Below are 18,539 nucleotides of genomic sequence, written 5' to 3'. Positions count from 1 at the left end.
TATTCAGTATACCTCTCTTCAGAAATTGAAGACACTATCAGCCTATCATCACAGATAAGTGGTTTTTAAAAAACTGTTGTAACAATGTTCCCAATACTGTATTATAAATATGATGGTAATACGATATGCCATAAAAATTGTATAATTCATTCATTAATGTATAGTCTAGGGTACTGTAAACCAATTGTATTGATTACAGTAGGCTACCATAAAGCAATCATATTGTTGCTTCTTTATTATCAATGCATGAATCATTACCCCTTGTAAATAAATATGAATTTGTTTTTACATTATCTTTTTATTATTGATGTCTAGTGTTAGTAATATTTATAACATCTACAGTGTTTTGTATAAGACAGTATTGATGTAGGTACTGATAGATATAATCAGATGATGTAAAATTATCACTCCGATAAATATAGTACAGTATTGTAAATGTATTTTATCTTTGTGAATTTCTAGTTTTCTTTATTGTAAGAATGCAGTATAAGACACATATAACATACAAAATATGTATAGTTAAGTATCTGGAGAGTCAAAAGTTATACATGGATTTTTGACTGTGTAGGCGTTGGCACACCTAGCCCTAGTTTACTCAGGAGTCAACTGTACATTTATGATTGTTATATCCTCTTGATGAACCAACTCTTATCATTCTAAAATATCCTTTTTTATTCCTAATAATATTCTCTGTTCTAAAATATACCTTTTTAAATATTAATATAGCAATTCCAGCATTCTTTCCATTAGTGTTTGCATTGTTTTAATTCTAACCTACTTGTGTCTTTTTATTTAAATTTTATTATTTTTTAATTTTTTAAAATTTATTTCTTATAGATATTATATATTTGTGTTTTTTTTAAAAAGGTTTTATTTATTCATTCATGAGAAACACAGAGAGAGGCAGAGAGACATAGGCAGAGGGAGAAGCAGGCTTTCCATGAGGAGCCAAATGTCGGACTTGATCCCAGGACTCCAGGATCACACCCTGAGCCCAAGGCAGACACTTAACCGCTGAGCCACCAGGCATCCCTAGACATATATTTGGTTCATGCTTTTATCCAATCTAATAATCTGTATTTAAAAAAAATTTTTTTAAAGTAATCTCTGTACCCAACATGGGGCTCAAACTTGTGACTGTGAGATCAAGAGTTGGCTACTTTACTGACTGAGACATCCAGGCCCCAATAATCTATATCTTTTAATTGGATATTTATACCATTTATATCTAATATAACTAATGTGGTTGAACTTAACACCTATCATTTATATACCGTTCTATTTGTCTCATCTGTTCTTTCCTCCTTTTTTCTTATTTTTCTATCTTCTAGATTGCATAATGTTATGACTTTATTTCCAGTATTGGCCTAGTAGGTATGTCTTAGTTTTATTATTCTTATTATTACTTTTAGAGGTTGCTCTACAGTTTGCAATATGCATCTTTAGCTTACCTCAGTCTACCTTCAAATAGTATGCCACTGCATGTACATTGTAAAACCTTACAACAGTTCCTCCTATTTCCCCAGACAACTGTATCATCCATTTTACTTCTACATAAGTTTTAAACTCTACATACATTGTTATTAATTTGCCTTGAAAATCAGGTGGCTCAGTCAGTTAAGTATCTGCCTTTGGCTCAGGTCCTGATCCCAGCATACTGGGATTGAGCCTTGCAATCAGACTCCCTGCTCAGCGAGGAGCCTGCTTCTCCCTCTCCTGCTCCCCCTGCTTGTCCTGTCAAATAAATAAATCTTAAAAAAAAAAAATCAATCCTCTTTCCTCCATGTCTCTGAGCTGCCACAATGGTGTGCATGAAGTCCTGGCAGATGTTCTCAAGAGCATCAACAACGCTGAAAAGAGAGGCAAGTGCCAGGTTCTTATCAGGCTATCCATGCTCCAAAGTCATCATCCGATTTCTCACTGTGATGATGAAGCATGGTTACATTGGTGAATTTGAAATCATTGATGATCACAGAGCTGGGAAAATTGTTGTGAACCTCACAGGCAGGTTAAACAGGTGTGGAGTGATCAGCCCCAGATTTGAGGTACAACTGAAAGATCTAGAAAAATGGCAGAATAACCTGCTCCCATCCTGCCAGTTTGGTTTCATTGTACTGACAACCTCAGCTAGCATCATGGACCATGAAGAAGCAAGATGAAAACACACAGGAGGGAAAATCCTGGGATTCTTTTTCTAGGGATGTAATTCATACGTGCAAATAAAATGCCTCAATGGAAAAAAAAATCAATCAAGGCAGCCCGGGTGGCTCAGCAGTTTAGTGCCGCCTTCAGCCCAGGGCATGATCCTGGAGACCCAGGATCGAGTCCCATGTCAGGCTTCCTGTGTGGAGCCTGCTTCTCCCTCTGCCTGTGTTCTGCCTCTCTCTGTCTCTGTGTCTCTCATGAATAAATAAATGAAATCTTAAAAAAAATAAAAAAAATAAAAAAATCAAGCACATAAAGAGATTTAAATTAATATACATAGCTATCCACACATTTCTCATTGCCAGTACACTTAAACTTTTCCATAAATCCAAATTTCCATCTAATAAAGGATATATCTTTTCTTCTTCTCTCTGAAGAAAATTTCAACATTTCTGACAGTTTAGGTCAGCTAGTGATAAATTAGTCTTAGCTTTTTTTGGGGGGGAGGTATGAAAAAGGTCTCTATTTTTCCTCCATTTCTTTTTTTTTAAGATTTATTTATTTATTCATTCAGAGAGAGTGAAGAGAGAGGCAGAGACACAGGCAGTGGGAGAAGCAGGCTCCATGTAGGAAGCCCGATGTGGGACTCGATCCTGGGTCTCCAGGATCACACCCCGGGCTGCAGGCAGCGCTAAACCGCTGCACCACCGGGGCTGCCCTTTTCCTCCATTTCTGAAAGATATTTTTGCTGAATAAAGAATTATAGGTTGATCTTTTTATCTTTCAGAGATCTGAAGGTTTTTTTTCATTTTCTTTTTGGTTGTATAGTTTTTTTTTTTAAGATTTAATTTATTTATTCATGAGAGACACAGGGAGAGAGAGAGCAGAGACACATGAAGAGGGAGAAGCAGACTCCTTGCAGGGAGACTCCATCCTGGGTCTCCAGGATCACACCCTGGGCTGAAGGCAGTGCTACACCACTGAGCCACCTGGGCTGCCCAAGTTGTATAGTTTCTGATGAGAAATCTGGTATAATTCTTTGTTGCTTTGTATGTCATGTGTCTTTTTTTTTCTTGGCAACTGTTGATTTTTCTCTTTATCGTTGGTTTTCAGCAATTTTACTAAAATATGCGTTGGTGTGGCTATGATTTTGTTTATTCTGCTTGGTGGTCATTGAACTCCTTGAACTTGTGGGTTTATAGCTTTTATTCCACTTGGAAATATTGCAGCCATTATTTCTTCAAATCTCTCCCCTAGTCCCTAATATAAAAAAAATTCATTCTGAAGAATAATATTAATTCCTCCTGAGGACTCTATCTAAGGCCTTAAGTGTTTAAAACTTTTTCTAGGGGTGCCGAGGTGGCTCAGTCAGTTGAACATCTATCTGACTCTTGGTTTTGTCTGGGGTCGTGGTTTTAGAGTCATGAAATCCACCACAGCATTGAGATCTGCTTAGGATTCTTTCCTTCTCCCTCTGCCCCTCTCCCAAGTACTCTCTCTCTCGAGTAAAGTAAGTAAAATCTTTAAAAAAAATAAATGTTCTTCTAACTTGGCTTTTGGAAACAGGCACTATTTCCATCCATAGGATTACCCTGGGAATTGTTTTACCTACCCTTTTTGGATGATTCTTTTCTGTTTCTTCTCAAAAATATACAAATCAATATTCATTCACAGAGGGGCATGGGTGGCTCAGTTGGTCAAGCATCTGCCTTTGGCTCAGTTCATGATCCCAGAGTCCTATGATCCAGTCTCACGTTGGGCTCCCTGCTCAGTGGGGAGTCTGCTTCTCCCTCTGCCCCTCCCCCTCCCTGTGCTCATGCTCTCTCTTTCTCAAATAAATAAAATCTTTAAAAAAATATTCATTCACAGAATCAAAAGGACCCCTCTGTAGATATTGAATCCTTGTACAAATGCATCTTCATCCTTTCTGGTTCTCTTCTTGCAAATGTTAGCTGTTTTGATTTCCCTTAGTTCTGATATCAGCCTCCTCAACTCAGCAATATTGCTGAGCTCTGAGGTCCCCACTCTCTGTCCTATGGCCTAGAAATCTTCTCAAAGAAGTAGCCTGGAACAATGACATGGTTCAACTTGTTCAATTCTCTTGTTTCAGTGATCACTTTTTTAAAAAGATTTTATTTATTTGAAAGAGAGAGAGAGCATGAGTGGAGTGGGAGAGATGCAGAGGGAGAGGGAGAAACAGACTCCCTGCCGACTGCAGAGCCAAAGCAGGGTTTGATCCCAGGATCCTGAGATCATGACCTGAGCCAAAGTCAGATACTTAACTTACTGAGCCACCCAGGCACTCCAGTGATTACTATTTTATACTGTCTATTGTCCAATGTCTGTAAACCATAGTTTCATACATTTTGGCCAGGTTTTCTAGTTTATGAGAAGACAAACCCAGTCCCCATTACTCAGTCATAGTTAGAACCGACATATTACCTGGAGAGTTTTTTAAAATACAGGGCCAAATTCATTTCTCTCTCAGAAACTCAGATTTAGTAGGTTTCGTGTGGAATCCTGGAATCTTTACTTATTAAAAAGTACTCAAGTGATTCTGATATTCACACAGTGTTGGAAACTATCTTGATATTTTCATAGGTAGGCAAAGGCTTGTTCAGAAATTCTTCTAACTGAAAGGAAGGCCAGACCTTTTCATTTTTAAAACTTTTCTTGGTTCTGAGTATGATGGGGTAGTTACAGCCAACCAATGATCCAATTTAAAACAATTATGTAAGCAGATACAACATAAAACATTAATTTGGAAGGATCAGTGAACAACTGAGGCAACCAGTACTTAAGAGGGCACAATATTAAAAAGAATGAGAAACTACACCCGGATGTGGCATGGTATTCTCCAGCACCTTTGTCTCTTTGGAAAATTCTGGGCATAAGACCAGTCAGAGTTTTGGAACAGAGCCAAAAAAAAAGTGGCCCTAAGAGGCAAAGACACCAGAAGGGATTTTGGCAGTTAACCAAGACTGCAGAGACAAAACATAAAGACCAGAGAGGCCAGATTCTCAGTGAGCGGGGAGAGGTGAATGAGCCCAATACTTTGCTAGTTTCCCACAGGTCACTCGCCAAATTCTGAAGATGAATAGGAAAGAAGGGTAAGCTACCAGGCAAAAAAACTGAAAAGTGGAGGGGAGTTTTTTTGCAGTCTCACAATTCTGAGGAAACAAGGATTAGATTTCAGTATCCATGGGAGTCAAGGGCTCCAGGGAACACACAAGATCCTTAGTTGGAACACCTGGAGGGCTGTGCTGTAGGAACAGCAGCAAAAAAAGGGGTAGATTAAGCCTTGCCAAAACCCACTCCCAAGTTAATTCAGTTTCTGATTGATTAAGGTGTTCAGCTCTCATTCTAACTACTTTGTAAAAGATAGAGTGAACCCTCGTTAAATGAAGATAATTTTATCCAGAGCCTCTGTAATTTTTCATACTTAATGTGTGCCATTCTATTAGAAATTGTGAGGCAGGCCAAGAGCCAGTAAAAACCAAACGACCAAAAACAATGGAAAGAATATACAATAGAAATAGACCCACAGAACATCCAGCCATTATAATGATCAGAAAGAGATTTAAAATTGCTAGGATTGATATATCAGGAAAGTATAGGTAAAGGTGAAGAAAATAAATAAAATGAATTTCTCCAAATGCATTGGATTTTTTTTAGATTATTTATTTATTTATTCATGAGATACACAGAGAGAGGGAGAGGGAGGCAGAGACACAGGCAGAGGGAGAAGCAGGCTCCACGCAGGGAGTCCAACGCGGAACTCGATCCTGGGACTCCATGATCACACCCTGGGCTAAAGGCAGGTGCTAAACCTCTGAGCAACCCAGGGATCCCCTGGATTTTATTTTTTAAAAAAACCACATGAGGCAATCCTTGTGGATCCCCTCCCTCTTTGGGAGCTTTGTGCTATCACTTTACTATTGCTTAATAAACTTGGCTGCCTACCACAAAAGAATTAAATAAAAATAAATTTAAAAAGATATGAAAATTCTAGAACTTAAAAATAAATGACCAAAATTAAGAACTCAAAAAACAGATGGAAGAGAAAGTTTAGATAGATAGGTACAAAATATATAGACTCATGCACAAAGAGGCAAAAAAGATGACAGGAAATAGAGGTGGTAATGAGTGAAAAATTCTGACATATGTATAACTGAAGTCCTCAAAGGAAAAGAGAGATAAGAAGAGATAGTGACCAAGGATTTTCTAAAAGATAAAAGATACCATGCTCCAGGCTGAAGGAACTCCATGAGAGGCACTCATCCCACTCAAGAACCCAAGGGGGATCAGTACAAAGAAAAAGCATAGCTAGACACATCACAGGGAAACTGTTGAAAACTAAAGAAAAAGATACTAAGAGGAGCTAGGGCAAAAATACATGATTCTTCAAGGGTGACAAAGGAATGATGGAAACTAGGAGATATCTTTAAAATGCTGGAGGGAATAAGTTACTAAACTAGAATGCTAAACTAGAATTCGTATACCTTGCAAAAATATTAAGGATAAAATGAAGTTTTTAGGCAAACAAATGGAGAGAACTTGTCACCAGCAGACCTCCTCTTACCAGAGGAACTATATAAATGGAAGGACAAAATTCAAGTTAGAAACACATAATTGCACAATTGAAACAAAGTGTAACATAAGGGTAAATATAATGAGTAATGGCTGTACAGAACAATGATTATAAAATCTTGTATGGCTTAAAATATATGCATAATCCAAACCTATGACAAAAATAAACATAAAAGTGGAAAGGGTAAGTGGGAGCAAAGTATTTTAAGGTTTTGGCACTCTTGGTGAAGTGGTAAAAGTAATCATTAATATTAGAGTGAAAAAGTCAAAGAGTCATGTTGTAATTTTTAAGGCTTCTAAAAGAATGTGTAATTAATAAGCTAATAGAAGATGTTAATGGCATATGAAAATATTTTAGTTCAAAAGAAGGCATCAAAGAACAGAATAAGGGATGTGAATAAGTGGGCAAAAAGAAATAATAAGAAGGCATATATAAATCCAAATATAGCAGTAGTTATATTAAATATAAACGGACTAAAACTTTTCCTGTTGAAACAAGGATACAACAACCTTACTATGTTAGGCTTAGCTGAACTCTGCATAAAATGTAATTAACAGATACAACTGAAAAGGCAGGGTTTTCTAAACCAAAATGTGGAAGGGATAAGTAACTTTCAGCTTCCAGCCCTCCAGGGCTGCATTCTGACTAAAATCTGAACAAAGAAAAGCTGTCCTTTTCAGTGCTAGGGATTGTTTTTTTTTTTTTTTTTTTTTTAACATGCAAAGGATAAGGGCTTTAATCTTTGTTGCAAACTTTTTATTTTGAGAAGACCTCTTGAATGTGCCATTAAATTATGCAAATATAAAGCAAAGACTCTCCATGGAAGTTATTTGAAAAGGTAAACTGTGCTTTGTTGTTGCAAATTGTTTTAAATTCTCTCTATTGTGTGCTTAAACTCCAGCTTCTTTTCACAGAAATGGCTAAGGTTAGTTTTCTTCCAAATTTTCAAAAAGCAAACACAACTCATCTGTGTATTATTTTTCTTTTGAAGATCACGTACTAGTCACACATGAAGAATTCATTTTCTATTAATACAGCTTCATCTGTCCTCTTTGGGAAATAAAAACCTTATTTTATTCTTCGAAGAGAATTCCGCCCCCGCCCCATGTATTCCCATTACAAATAGCTCCCATTTTACCAAGGAATGCGACTGTCGATTCATCTAGGATGGAAAATATCCTTTCTAACAGATTATTTTATTTCCCCAAATTTCTCACATTTGAGGATGTGGTTTGGAAGTGATGAAGGGTGATTCAGTAAATCTCACCACAGCACATTTATGCTATCAGTGTCAGTATTAGGATATAGAGTAGGCTGGACCATCATCTAAAGATATGAATTTTTATTTTATTACTGAATGATGTAGACAGGCTAAAAAGTAGAATGGAGAAGAGCTATAGATAAACAAGGCGGGGCTAGTGTAGGGGGTAAAAATCCTATCTTTTTCTTAGCGGCTGAGAAAGTGTTCATTCTTGAGGAACTTTTTTTTTTTTTTTTTTTGGAGTCTATACTGCTTGTACAAGACTATGCTACTGGAGATGCAGAGGCATCCCCAAACAGCATATATTCATAAAACGTATACAAAAGCAACATACCAAGTGCCAAAAGAATAGAGCAAATGGTCAATACTACACAAGTTCAGAAAGTAAATACCTAACAAAGTTAAGGCAGTGAGTGAAGGGGTGGTCTTTAAAAGGTAAAGCCGGCGTAAACTGAGGAGGCGCTGGGGAGGACAGTCTACCTGGGGGAAGGGCACTAAGGAGTTACAGGTCCAGCAATAGAAAAACATCTCCACTAAAAATTATTTAGTATTTAATGTCTTTTCGTTTGTCACTTACTGCAGGGAAAAAAAGAAAAGTATGACTCAACGTCTGCCTCAAGGCGTTTAAACTAGATGAGAGACGAGACAAAGAACCAAGTCGCCAGTGGAAGACAAGCCATGAGGATTGCCAGTTCCGCGGCTGGGCTACCAATTCGGAGAACAAGCCATTCTGCGTAGGGCATGGGCAGAAGGCAGGCGGTGGAACGAGAGCCGAAGGCTGCAGACTCGGGACGGGCGCCACCCGAGCGGTGTGACCTTGTGCGAGTCACGGGGCCCGGGCCGTGCCGTGGCTCTCAGCGGCCGTCGGGGGGGGCAGGATGCAGTCTCCGCGGAGCGCTCGCCGCGGCCAAGTTTCCGCCCCTTCCCTCCTCACCGCACCTCCTCTTTCCTACCGTAGGGTGAGGTGGGTGGGCGGCTAGTGCGAGCAGGAAGGGGACGACGACCGCAGGCGAGCGCCTCCCGCCCCGGCGTCCCCCTCCCCAGCTCCCGGCATCGGGTTCTGGAGTCACTGTTAGTGGGGAGAGGGCGCGGGGAGGGGAGGGAGGACCTGCTAACTGTAAACACCCTCAGGAGCTCAGCTCGCCGGGCCGCCGGATTTCCGTACCACAATGACGCCACCCCGCCCAGGCGCCTGCCCTCAGTTTCCCCAGCTGTGTAATGGGGATACGCCGTCCCCTTTTCCCGCTATCCGCCTGACCTAACCGCGTGAGAAAGGCGAGGAGAAACCCCCAGTTGCCGGCCTCCAGGCCCACCAGGTCCTCCTCCCACTTTGGCTTTGGCCTTTTGTACCGGCCCCACGTGACCCGCCCGGCCGGCTCTTCCCTCCTGTCCCGCCCCGCCCTCCGGCCTTTCCCGGCTCTCGGCGCCGCTCTTCCCGCTCCTCGCCCGCCCCCCCTTCGTGCCAGCCCGTCGCCCTCCCCCTCGCCTCTCTCCCAGGCTGTTCCCGCTCCCTCCCCCAGGCAGCCGTTCCCTCGCGACGCTTCCCCTCCCCCCGCGGCTGTTCCGCCGCCTCGCCTCCCCTCCCCCCGGCCGGAGCTCACTGTCTCCAAGATGGCGGCCGTGTCAGTTTGGGGCATCTCCGCGGTCCGGCCCGGGGCCCAGGGATCCCGGCTCTCTTCCCCCCCGGTAAGTAGCCGAGGACCCACCGGCGGCCGTCCCCGGCCGTCGAGCCCGAGGCTGAGCCGCTCCGGGGCCCGCTCCGCCGCTTCGCGGGGTCGGCGGGCCGCTGCAGGCCCCGCCGCGGCCTGCGCCGCCTCCCGCTGCTCTGCGCCAGGCCTCGGGCTGGGGCGCCGAGGCCGCCCCCTCGCGCCCGGCCGGCGCCCGGCTCCCCCCGCCCGGGGCCCGCGCGCCGCCCTCCGGCCCGGCGCTCTCGGGCCCAACGCCCCCACCGCTCGCCCGCCCGCCCGCCGCCCGCCGCCCGCCGCTCGCGCGGCTGGCCCAGCCCCAGGGAGCCGGCGGTGGGCGGGCGGCGAGCGGCCCAGGCCGCGGAGCCTCGGGCTGGGCAGTGCCGGCGAGCCCGGGCTCCCTCGGGGGCGCGCCCACCGCCCCGGCCCCACCTGCGCCTGGCGGCTCGCCGCCTCAGGCCGGGCGCGGCCCCTTCTGCCCGCGCTCCCGGGCGCTCGCTCTCTGGCGCCGGCCGGGTGCGCGGAGATCCGAGCGGGGCTGAGGCGGCCAGCGGGGGTGACAGGCTGGAGGTGTTGTGGTGCGGAGGAGGCAGCACGTGTGGTGTTGTGTCTGTCGGGCTGTCAGCCCCTGCGCCGGGAGGGGAGGCGGCGGGCTGCCTGTCAGCCTCGGCCGGCGTGGACGCGGGCAGCCGGACCTGTCAGGCTCCCCGCGCGCTCCTCCTCTGGGCCGGCCTCTGTGGACCTGAGGATCTTGGAGGAGCCGGCGATGGGAGATGTATTGCTCTTAACTCTTTCACGTGATTTCATTGTTAACTTAGTCCTGGGGTTCGGCTTCCATCTGATGGGAGCAGTGAAGCTACCCACTGGCAAGCTGCAGGCTTGTGCAGTTTCAAGTTTTTAAAGTTTCTCGCTCTTTAAAGAGAGAGCGCGAAGATGCGTCTGGGGGTGGGGAGTGGAGACCGGGGAAGGACTGTCGGAAGCGAGTTGTACTTTCTCTCTAGCCGCTGGTGCACTCGGAGAGCTAAAGTTCAGATCTGCAGGCGCTTTACTTTCGAGAGACTTGGAGACCGGCGAAAACCCTGGCCGGAGAGACAATGAAGAGCTGTCATCCATTCTTTTACCTGCGAGCGAATCAATTAGGACGTGCCCAGCTTCTTAAACTCAGATTGTAGCCTCTTCTGTAGTTTAGCGTTAATGTCTGTATAATGAACGTTCTTGGAGTAATGACCCTATGATTCCTGTCCTCTCGAGGCTCTCACCAAAATGAAGCATAGCTCTCTCAGGGGGGCTTCTTTTTAGTCAGCTAATTTAAAAATGAATCTTGGCTCAGGTTTGAGTGTTTACTTCAGTCTTTTCTTTCCTATTAAAGTTGATAGGACTGTAGCTTTCCTAATATCTGTTACTTTTCCTTTTAGTGTCAATCTTAAGAATATTTTTTTTTAATGATTTTATTTATTTATTCATGATAGTCACAGAGAGAGAGAGGCAGAGACACAGGCAGAGGGAGAAGCAGGCTCCATGCACCGGGAGCCCGACCTGGGATTCGATCCCGGGTCTCCAGGATCGCGCCCTGGGCCAAAGGCAGGCGCTAAACCGCTGCGCCACCCAGGGATCCCAATCTTAAGAATATTTGCTGCGGGAGCCATTTTTCTATCATTGTTTATGTTGTAAGTGCTGAGAATAAGAGCAGAAGTTCTAAAAATCCAGTTACATTTTTTTGGAAGCAAAGGAGTTAATTTGATTCAGAATTAATTCTGGTGACTTTCAAAAAGATCTGTATCTGCCAGATTTTTTTGTTTGACAGAAGAATATTGACTTTGATCCTGGAGAGGCAATGTAATATGCCTGTGTTTTACTCATTAGTGTTCATTTCAGGTCAGCAATCTTGAACCTATGAGATCTTCTTTCTGGACTTGCCAGCAGGCAGTAACGTACATTTGATATATAGTGTATGCATTTGAACCCTGTGATTCTGGGCCTTCCTCACTTCTAGTTTTTTAACTGTAGCTTGGCTATCAACATTTTGACAGTTGTTACTCCCTACAGTCTATTGAATATTAGTATTTTAGTTTGTATTAGTTGTTAGCATTTAGGAGAAGCAATCAGCGTGTAATTCTTAAAATTTGAATGAATTTGGATAATTTTAAAATTCTTTAAGCACTTTTCTCACTTGATGATTTTTTTTAAAGATTTTATTTATTTGGGGATCCCTGGGTGGCGCAGCGGTTTGGCGCCTGCCTTTGGCCCAGGGCGCGATCCTGGAGACCTGGGATCGAATCCCACGTCAGGCTCCCGGTGCGTGGAGCCTGCTTCTCCCTCTGCCTGTGTCTCTGCCGCTCTCTCTCTCTGTCTCTCTGTGACTATCGTAAATAAATAAAAATTTAAAAAAAAAGATTTTACTTATTTATTCATGAGAGGCAGAGAGAGAGGCAGAGACATAGGCAGAGGGAGAAGCAGGCTCCATGCAGGGAGCCTGATGTGGGACTCCATCCAGGGTCTTCAGGATCATGCCGCGGGCCAAAGGCAGGCACTACACCACTGAGCCATCCAGGGATCCCCTCACTTGATGATTTTCAGTGTTGTTTTTGTTTCCGTTTAGAATGAGTACAGTAATGTACTTAAAATACGAACTTCATCTGTGTAAATTGTGTTTTTGTTTCTTTTAATATGTGAAATAGTTAAGATTTTCTCCTTTTTTTTTTGCCTTATTGACTATTTTTATGCAGTCCGAATGTCTGCAATTTTGAAAGATTCACTCTTACTTTCATTGCAGGATTCTTTCTACTAATCCAGATACTTGTTGAAGTGCTGAATAGGTTCTTGGGGAACGATGTCAAGGAAGACTTTCAGTTCATAGACTGGTGAGCAGAGATTGTGGAGTATAGAATAGTCAGCACCCCTCTGCGTAGTTGTAGCATAAGGTCCTTCATAGTATATCTCATCTTGTATCTTAATTATTTTTTTTTCTTTTTTGCCCCAATGGTGTACATACATAATTGTTTTTGGAATATTGATAAAAACTTGTTAAAACTCTACAGGTTCTCAGTAACACTTGATTTGGTTACTTTTAAAGACTAGGATGTGGGATTTGATAGAAAATTGACCTTGTTTTAATTGTTTTTCAGGCATAAGATGCACGTTTTCCTGCTGGGAATGAGATGTTCGTGAGTTCTTACAACTAGATGAAGAGACCCATGTGTGGTGCTATTGAGAAGTTTATTGGGAAGTTCAAAGACATTTCAAATAACAGGTTGTTTTGGTTTCTAAAGTAAAAGTGAGGAGGCACTCTGTTTTGTGAAGGAGAAAAGACTCAGGCCAGAAAACTTGTATGCTATGGTTAACTGGTTCCCAGCCTCCGAGAATGTTGTTTTCCATGGTGTAAAACTTACTCAGCATCAGGATAAGGGATAACGACTCTATGGATATACAGAATCCTTCACCATGGTAAAACTCGCTAACCCGCTATATACTGAGTGGATTTTGGAGGCCATCAAAAAAGTGAAGAAGCAAAAACAGCGTCCTTCAGAAGAAAGGATATGCAATGCAGTGTCTTCATCCCATGGCTTGGATCGTAAAACTGTTTTAGAACAATTGGAGTTGAGTGTTAAAGACGGAACAATTTTAAAAGTCTCCAATAAAGGACTCAATTCCTATAAAGATCCTGATAATCCTGGGCGAATAGCACTTCCTAAACCCCGAAACCATGGAAAATTGGATAATAAACAAAATGTAGATTGGAATAAACTGATCAAGCGGGCGGTTGAGGGCTTGGCGGAGTCCAGTGGCTCAACTTTGAAAAGCATTGAACGTTTTTTGAAAGGTCAGAAGGATGTGTCTGCATTATTTGGAGGCAGTGCTGCCTCTGGCTTTCACCAGCAGTTACGATTGGCTATTAAACGAGCCGTTGGCCATGGCAGACTCCTTAAAGATGGACCTCTTTATCGGCTCAACACTAAAGCAACCAGTGTGGATGGGAAAGAGAGTTGTGAGTCTCTTTCCTCTTTACCTCCAGTGTCACTCCTTCCACATGAAAAGGATAAGGTAAGAGTGACATACCCATCAGTGTTCATAGAGCTGATGATATAGTATGCTTCAAAGTCACATTTCTAGGAGATTATTTAGAACTTATATTCAGGTTTTGTGTTTGGGGACTTTTGGAATGATCACCTCTGTTTTTTTATTGTTGAGTTGTTAGAATTCGGTAGCTACCAGTTGTCCTTATGTTTTGGAATATTTGATGCCTGAGTTTCTTTCTCTCTCTCTTTTTTTTTATGCCTGAGTTTCAAAGTGTATTGATATACCTAAAAGAACCTATTCAGAATTTAAAAGTAGCATTCTACTTTAAGGCTGTTGTAAGTTCTTATAATATTTTACTGCTGGAAGTTGATGAACACTGCTAAAAATTGGAAGCTTGGATCTGAAATTAGCAAGTGACTCTAAGAACCTCTGTTTTTAAACCCCTTTTTCTTTTGTTGCACATCATCATTAGGTAGGAGTGAGACTGGTTCTCTTGACTCATAGTAGTAGCTAAGCAAATTTATCAGTACTTATTTCTGTTGTATTCTAACTTTTTGTCATGTGTTCTTTGCATAGGATGAAGTCCTAAGTGTTATTGTTTATGACAGGTGTAACTACTTAGGAATAAAGTATCCTATATTCCTAAAGTTCTGTGCAGTTTGGAGTTTTGATACACAGTGGTGTATCTTACTGTGCTGTTTTATACCATTATTTTGTGCAGTTGAAAATACACTAAGAAACAGCTAAATTTGGCCCTTGACTAGATATTGGAGGATGGGGAGAATTTTGTTTGTAGTTTTTTACATTGACCTGTCTTAAGCTGTAAAATTATTTCGGGTGTTCTGAATTGTAGTTCTGGGGAGAGTTGTAGTACTGATGCACACTTCAGTATACAGTAGTAAAACAATCTTTATTTTGCCTAAGATATAGGTAGAAGCTACTCCCAGGATGAGAAGATTGCAAAGTTAATATTGAATGTATTTAAAAATGTTTGAGAGTCAAGTCTAAATTTATTGCAGTTAATAACCCACCTATAGATTTTTGTCTAAAGAGCAGTTGAAAATTAACAGTATTTTTCTTTGAGGAGGTTTTTAGAGATCTGTTTTAGGGTTCAGTTTTCCCAGTGAGCTTTGAAATAGAAACATCATCTTACTGTTACTACCTTTGAAATGATTCTGATAGAATGATTATCATTTGAGTATTTATTAAAAAGTGTGGTATTAAAAATTCAAGGTAGACCAGTAACTAAAATGCTTTATACTGTAGTTCAGTGCTGTAGAACTTACTGTAATAACTGTTTCTTGATCCCATATGGCTGAAGTTAAAAGAAGTATAATGATTGATTCCTGAAATTGTTACAAAATGATCCACAGGTTAACTACATGGAAACAGGAAATAATTTATAGTTTACAATGAATTCAGTGTTCTGTGAATTGAGTATTATAAATTCTTGTTAGAACACCAGAGTACAAAAAAAAAAAAAACACAAAAAAACCAAAAAAACCAGAGTGCTTGCTTTTATTATAGTTTTCCTTGCTTGGATTAGATATTTCAATTTTTAAAAATATTAGCCACACATAAAATGTCAATTGTCCATATTTTTTCCTTTTTAAAATTTTTATCTAAATTCAGTTGATTAACATAATATCAATTTCAGAGGTAGAGGTCAGTGATTCATCGTCTTTTTTTTTTTTTTTTTTAAGATTTTATTTATTTCATGAGACACACAGAGAGAAAGAGAGGCAGAGACACAGGCAGAGGGAGAAGCAGGCTCCATGCAGAGGGAGCCTGATGTTGGGACTCCAGGATCCCGGGTCTTCAGGATCAGGCCCTGGGCTGAAGGTGGCACTAAATTGCTGAGCCACCTGGGCTGCCCCATCCATGTTGTATAATACCCAGTGCTCATTACACCACATGCCCTCCCTAATGTCCATCACCTAGTTAACCTCATCCTCTCCTGTCCCCTCTAGCGACCCTCAGTTTATTTCCTATGATTAAGAGTCTCTTATCTCCCTCTCTGATTTTCATCTTGTTTTATTTTTTCCTCTCTTCCCCTGTGATTTTCTTAAATTCCACATATGAGTGAGATCATATGATAATTGTCTTTCTCTGATTGACTTACTTTATTTCACTTAGCATAATATCCTCTAGTTCCATCCATGTCGTTGCAAATGGCAAGATTTCATTTTTTGATGGGTGAGTAGTATATACACATATATATACACACACGTATATATACACATACCACATCTTTATCCATTCATCTGTCGATGGATATTTGGGCTCTTTTCATAGTTTGGCTATTGTGGAATTTGTGCATATTTCTGAAAGTACACTATGGGACAAATATGAGTCCTATCTCCCTAGGACTTTACTTTTGAAAGGGATGTTAAGAACCATCTAATTTAACAATTCTTACTTTGCTGCTGAGCTGAGACCTCGACATTAAAAAAAAAAGCTTAATCCAGTAGACATTTGCTGGTTTACTTTGGTTAGAAATATCTTTTTGGTTACATAACTGTAATAAATAGTGTTATTAACCAAAGTAACAAATATTGGAGTATACATTTAGGAGAATTGAGTTTCATTGAATAGACTTGTATGTATATATACTGGTCTGAATTGAATTGAATTGAAAACTAATTTTATGATATCTATGATATTAGAGTTGATGAAATCTGTTATATATTTTTAAAGTCTTATTTTCAGTAGTGAATTTCCTGGGTGACTTCTCCCAAAGATAGGAAAAGCTCACACTCAAAATCATAATACAGTGAGAAATTAATTATTCCTTCTCTGAACAGATTATATGTTTGCTCTTTATATTGCATTTTATCTTTCTTTCCTCTTTTTTTAAAATTGGTTTGTTGTAATGAACCTAGATATTCTCAAATTATCTAGAATGTATTTGAGAGTGATGGAGAAAGGAAAAGTGCAGGCCAGAAGTAGTTTCACTTTTACGCCTTGATTAATTCAGCAAATGGTTATTGAGCATCTACTGTAGGCCAGGCACTCTGCTTAGAACTGAAATGGCTTGGAACTGAAATGGCATTATTTCAAGTTCCTCTTTATTTTTTTCTAGATCAACTTTAGCTTTTATTTCTTTGGGATAGCAATCTTTGGAAGGAACTGTAGAACTAAGATTTTCAGCATCTTATGATGCTGGATGGTTTTTGCTACTTTTGTTGGGATCAGCTGCGTAGAAATACTGCATTTTTAAGAGTTTTTGTGAATATGTTTGAACTTAAGTGTTTTCACATTGATAAATAGCGAGGAAAATCCATGGGATACTATGATTTAAAAGTTTTATCCAGGGGGTATCCCTGGTGGTTCAGCGGTTTGACACCTGCCTTTGGCCTGGGGCGCAGTCCTGGAGTCCCGAGATCGAGTTCCGCGTCGGGCTCCTGGCATGGAGCCTGCTTCTCCCTCTTCCTGTGTCTCTGCCTCTCTTTCTCTCACTCTCTATGTCTATCATGAATAAATAAAATCTTAAAAAAAAATAAAAGTTTTATCCATGTTGTAAGGGAAATTTCTGAGTAGCTTTAGGGTTGTGGTAGTTCATGGTGAATTTGTTTAACTTGTGTTTACTGTGGGCCAGGCATTACTTTAAAGCTAATCATATATTAATTTATTTAATTCTCATACATCTCAGTGAAGTAGGTACTGTTATCATATAGGTGAAGAAACTGAGGCATAAAAGATTTAGTAATTTCTCCAAGTCACAGAGATATTTAGTGGCAAAGCTAGGATTTGAACTTGGGCACTCTGGCTCTGGTCTTTGTAACAGCTATACCTACTGCCTCTTGGGAGTTGTTACATAAAATGTCACTGCAGTCAAGTACGCAATTGTTAATGTTCTTGGTGTCAACTTCATAGTACATTGTCTAATTATGAAAGGACACATTTCCCCCTACCTCCACCCCTTCACATTTTGTAGCCCCTTTTTTCTCTATCATTAGACTGGATTTTAAAACTGGCTTTGAACCAGTGATAAGAATGTATCAGAAACCAGAGATTATGAAGAATCTAGTTTTGTATTCCTGAGGTCCATAAAAAAAGTTTTTTGTTTGCATGATATTTTTTTCTTGATAATTTCTGTGCTTATTAATTTTCATTTTATCTTACTGAAGTTTTCTGATTTGCAGTCTGGGACTTGTTACCTGGCTGTTGATAGAGTGCCTTCATTTGGGAATTCAGAATGTTGCTTTCCCATGCATGATGGCTTATAGAGGAGGGTGATAGTGTGAAACTGGCTTAAATAACAACTTATCCCTTTGCAAATTCCTTTGCTTTTGAAATACAGATTTTGTATTTTGTAAGATAATTTGTTCATTTGCTTCATTTATTCATATTCAGCAAACATTTAGATGCCTATCATAACAATGAATTTAGGATTTAGATCTTGTTGAGGATTAAGGTAGAGAGATGTGAAATAAATATTTTCGGAATTCTTTTTTAGTTTATGAAATAGAACTTTTCGTTTTTTATAGTCATTGTAGTTCATAACAATTAAGGGTTGTGAATCCCTGATAAATGTTTCTTGGGTGAGGCTGTATTATTTGAGATTGTGATGGTTTCTATCTTTCGACACTGAATCTTGGAAAGAACCTTTCTAGGAATAATTTTCACCTTGATTTCAAATTTCTGGGTTCATTTTTAACACAGAAAAATGTACTTGAAAAAATATATAGCTTATGTTCCATATTACTAGTCCAGAAAACTACTCTTTTGTGACAATCAGCCACATCATTAAAGTTTTATTCTGTTGACTAGTATTGTGGAACAGAATTATAATTTGCTGAAGCATTACAGCTGGAAAGGGAAGAGAAAGTACTGTCAA

At 40.8% G+C, this 18,539-nt stretch overlaps 1 protein-coding gene and 1 pseudogene across 2 annotated transcripts in view; both read left to right on the top strand.

Annotated features, from left to right (window-relative positions):
• The first annotated feature begins 1,783 nt into the window (after positions 1-1,783).
• LOC129516131 (40S ribosomal protein S15a-like) lies at positions 1,784-2,198 on the top strand (annotated as a pseudogene).
• A 7,373-nt stretch (positions 2,199-9,571) lies between these two features.
• The window catches only part of KAT6A (lysine acetyltransferase 6A), a 115,602-nt gene continuing 106,634 nt past the window's right edge, over positions 9,572-18,539 (top strand). For both annotated transcript variants that reach the window (XM_055335154.1, XM_055335153.1), the window contains exons 1-2: positions 9,572-9,683; positions 12,808-13,723. In XM_055335154.1, coding sequence (XP_055191129.1) covers positions 13,124-13,723 — 600 coding nt within the window. In that variant the 5' untranslated portion in view covers positions 9,572-9,683; positions 12,808-13,123. The remainder of the gene's footprint in view (positions 9,684-12,807; positions 13,724-18,539) is intronic.

The sequence above is a fragment of the Nyctereutes procyonoides genome, unplaced genomic scaffold (assembly GCF_905146905.1).
Source record: "Nyctereutes procyonoides isolate TBG_1078 unplaced genomic scaffold, NYPRO_anot_genome, whole genome shotgun sequence".
Lineage (NCBI taxonomy): Eukaryota > Metazoa > Chordata > Mammalia > Carnivora > Canidae > Nyctereutes > Nyctereutes procyonoides.
This window is presented reverse-complemented; position numbering and strand designations above follow the sequence as displayed.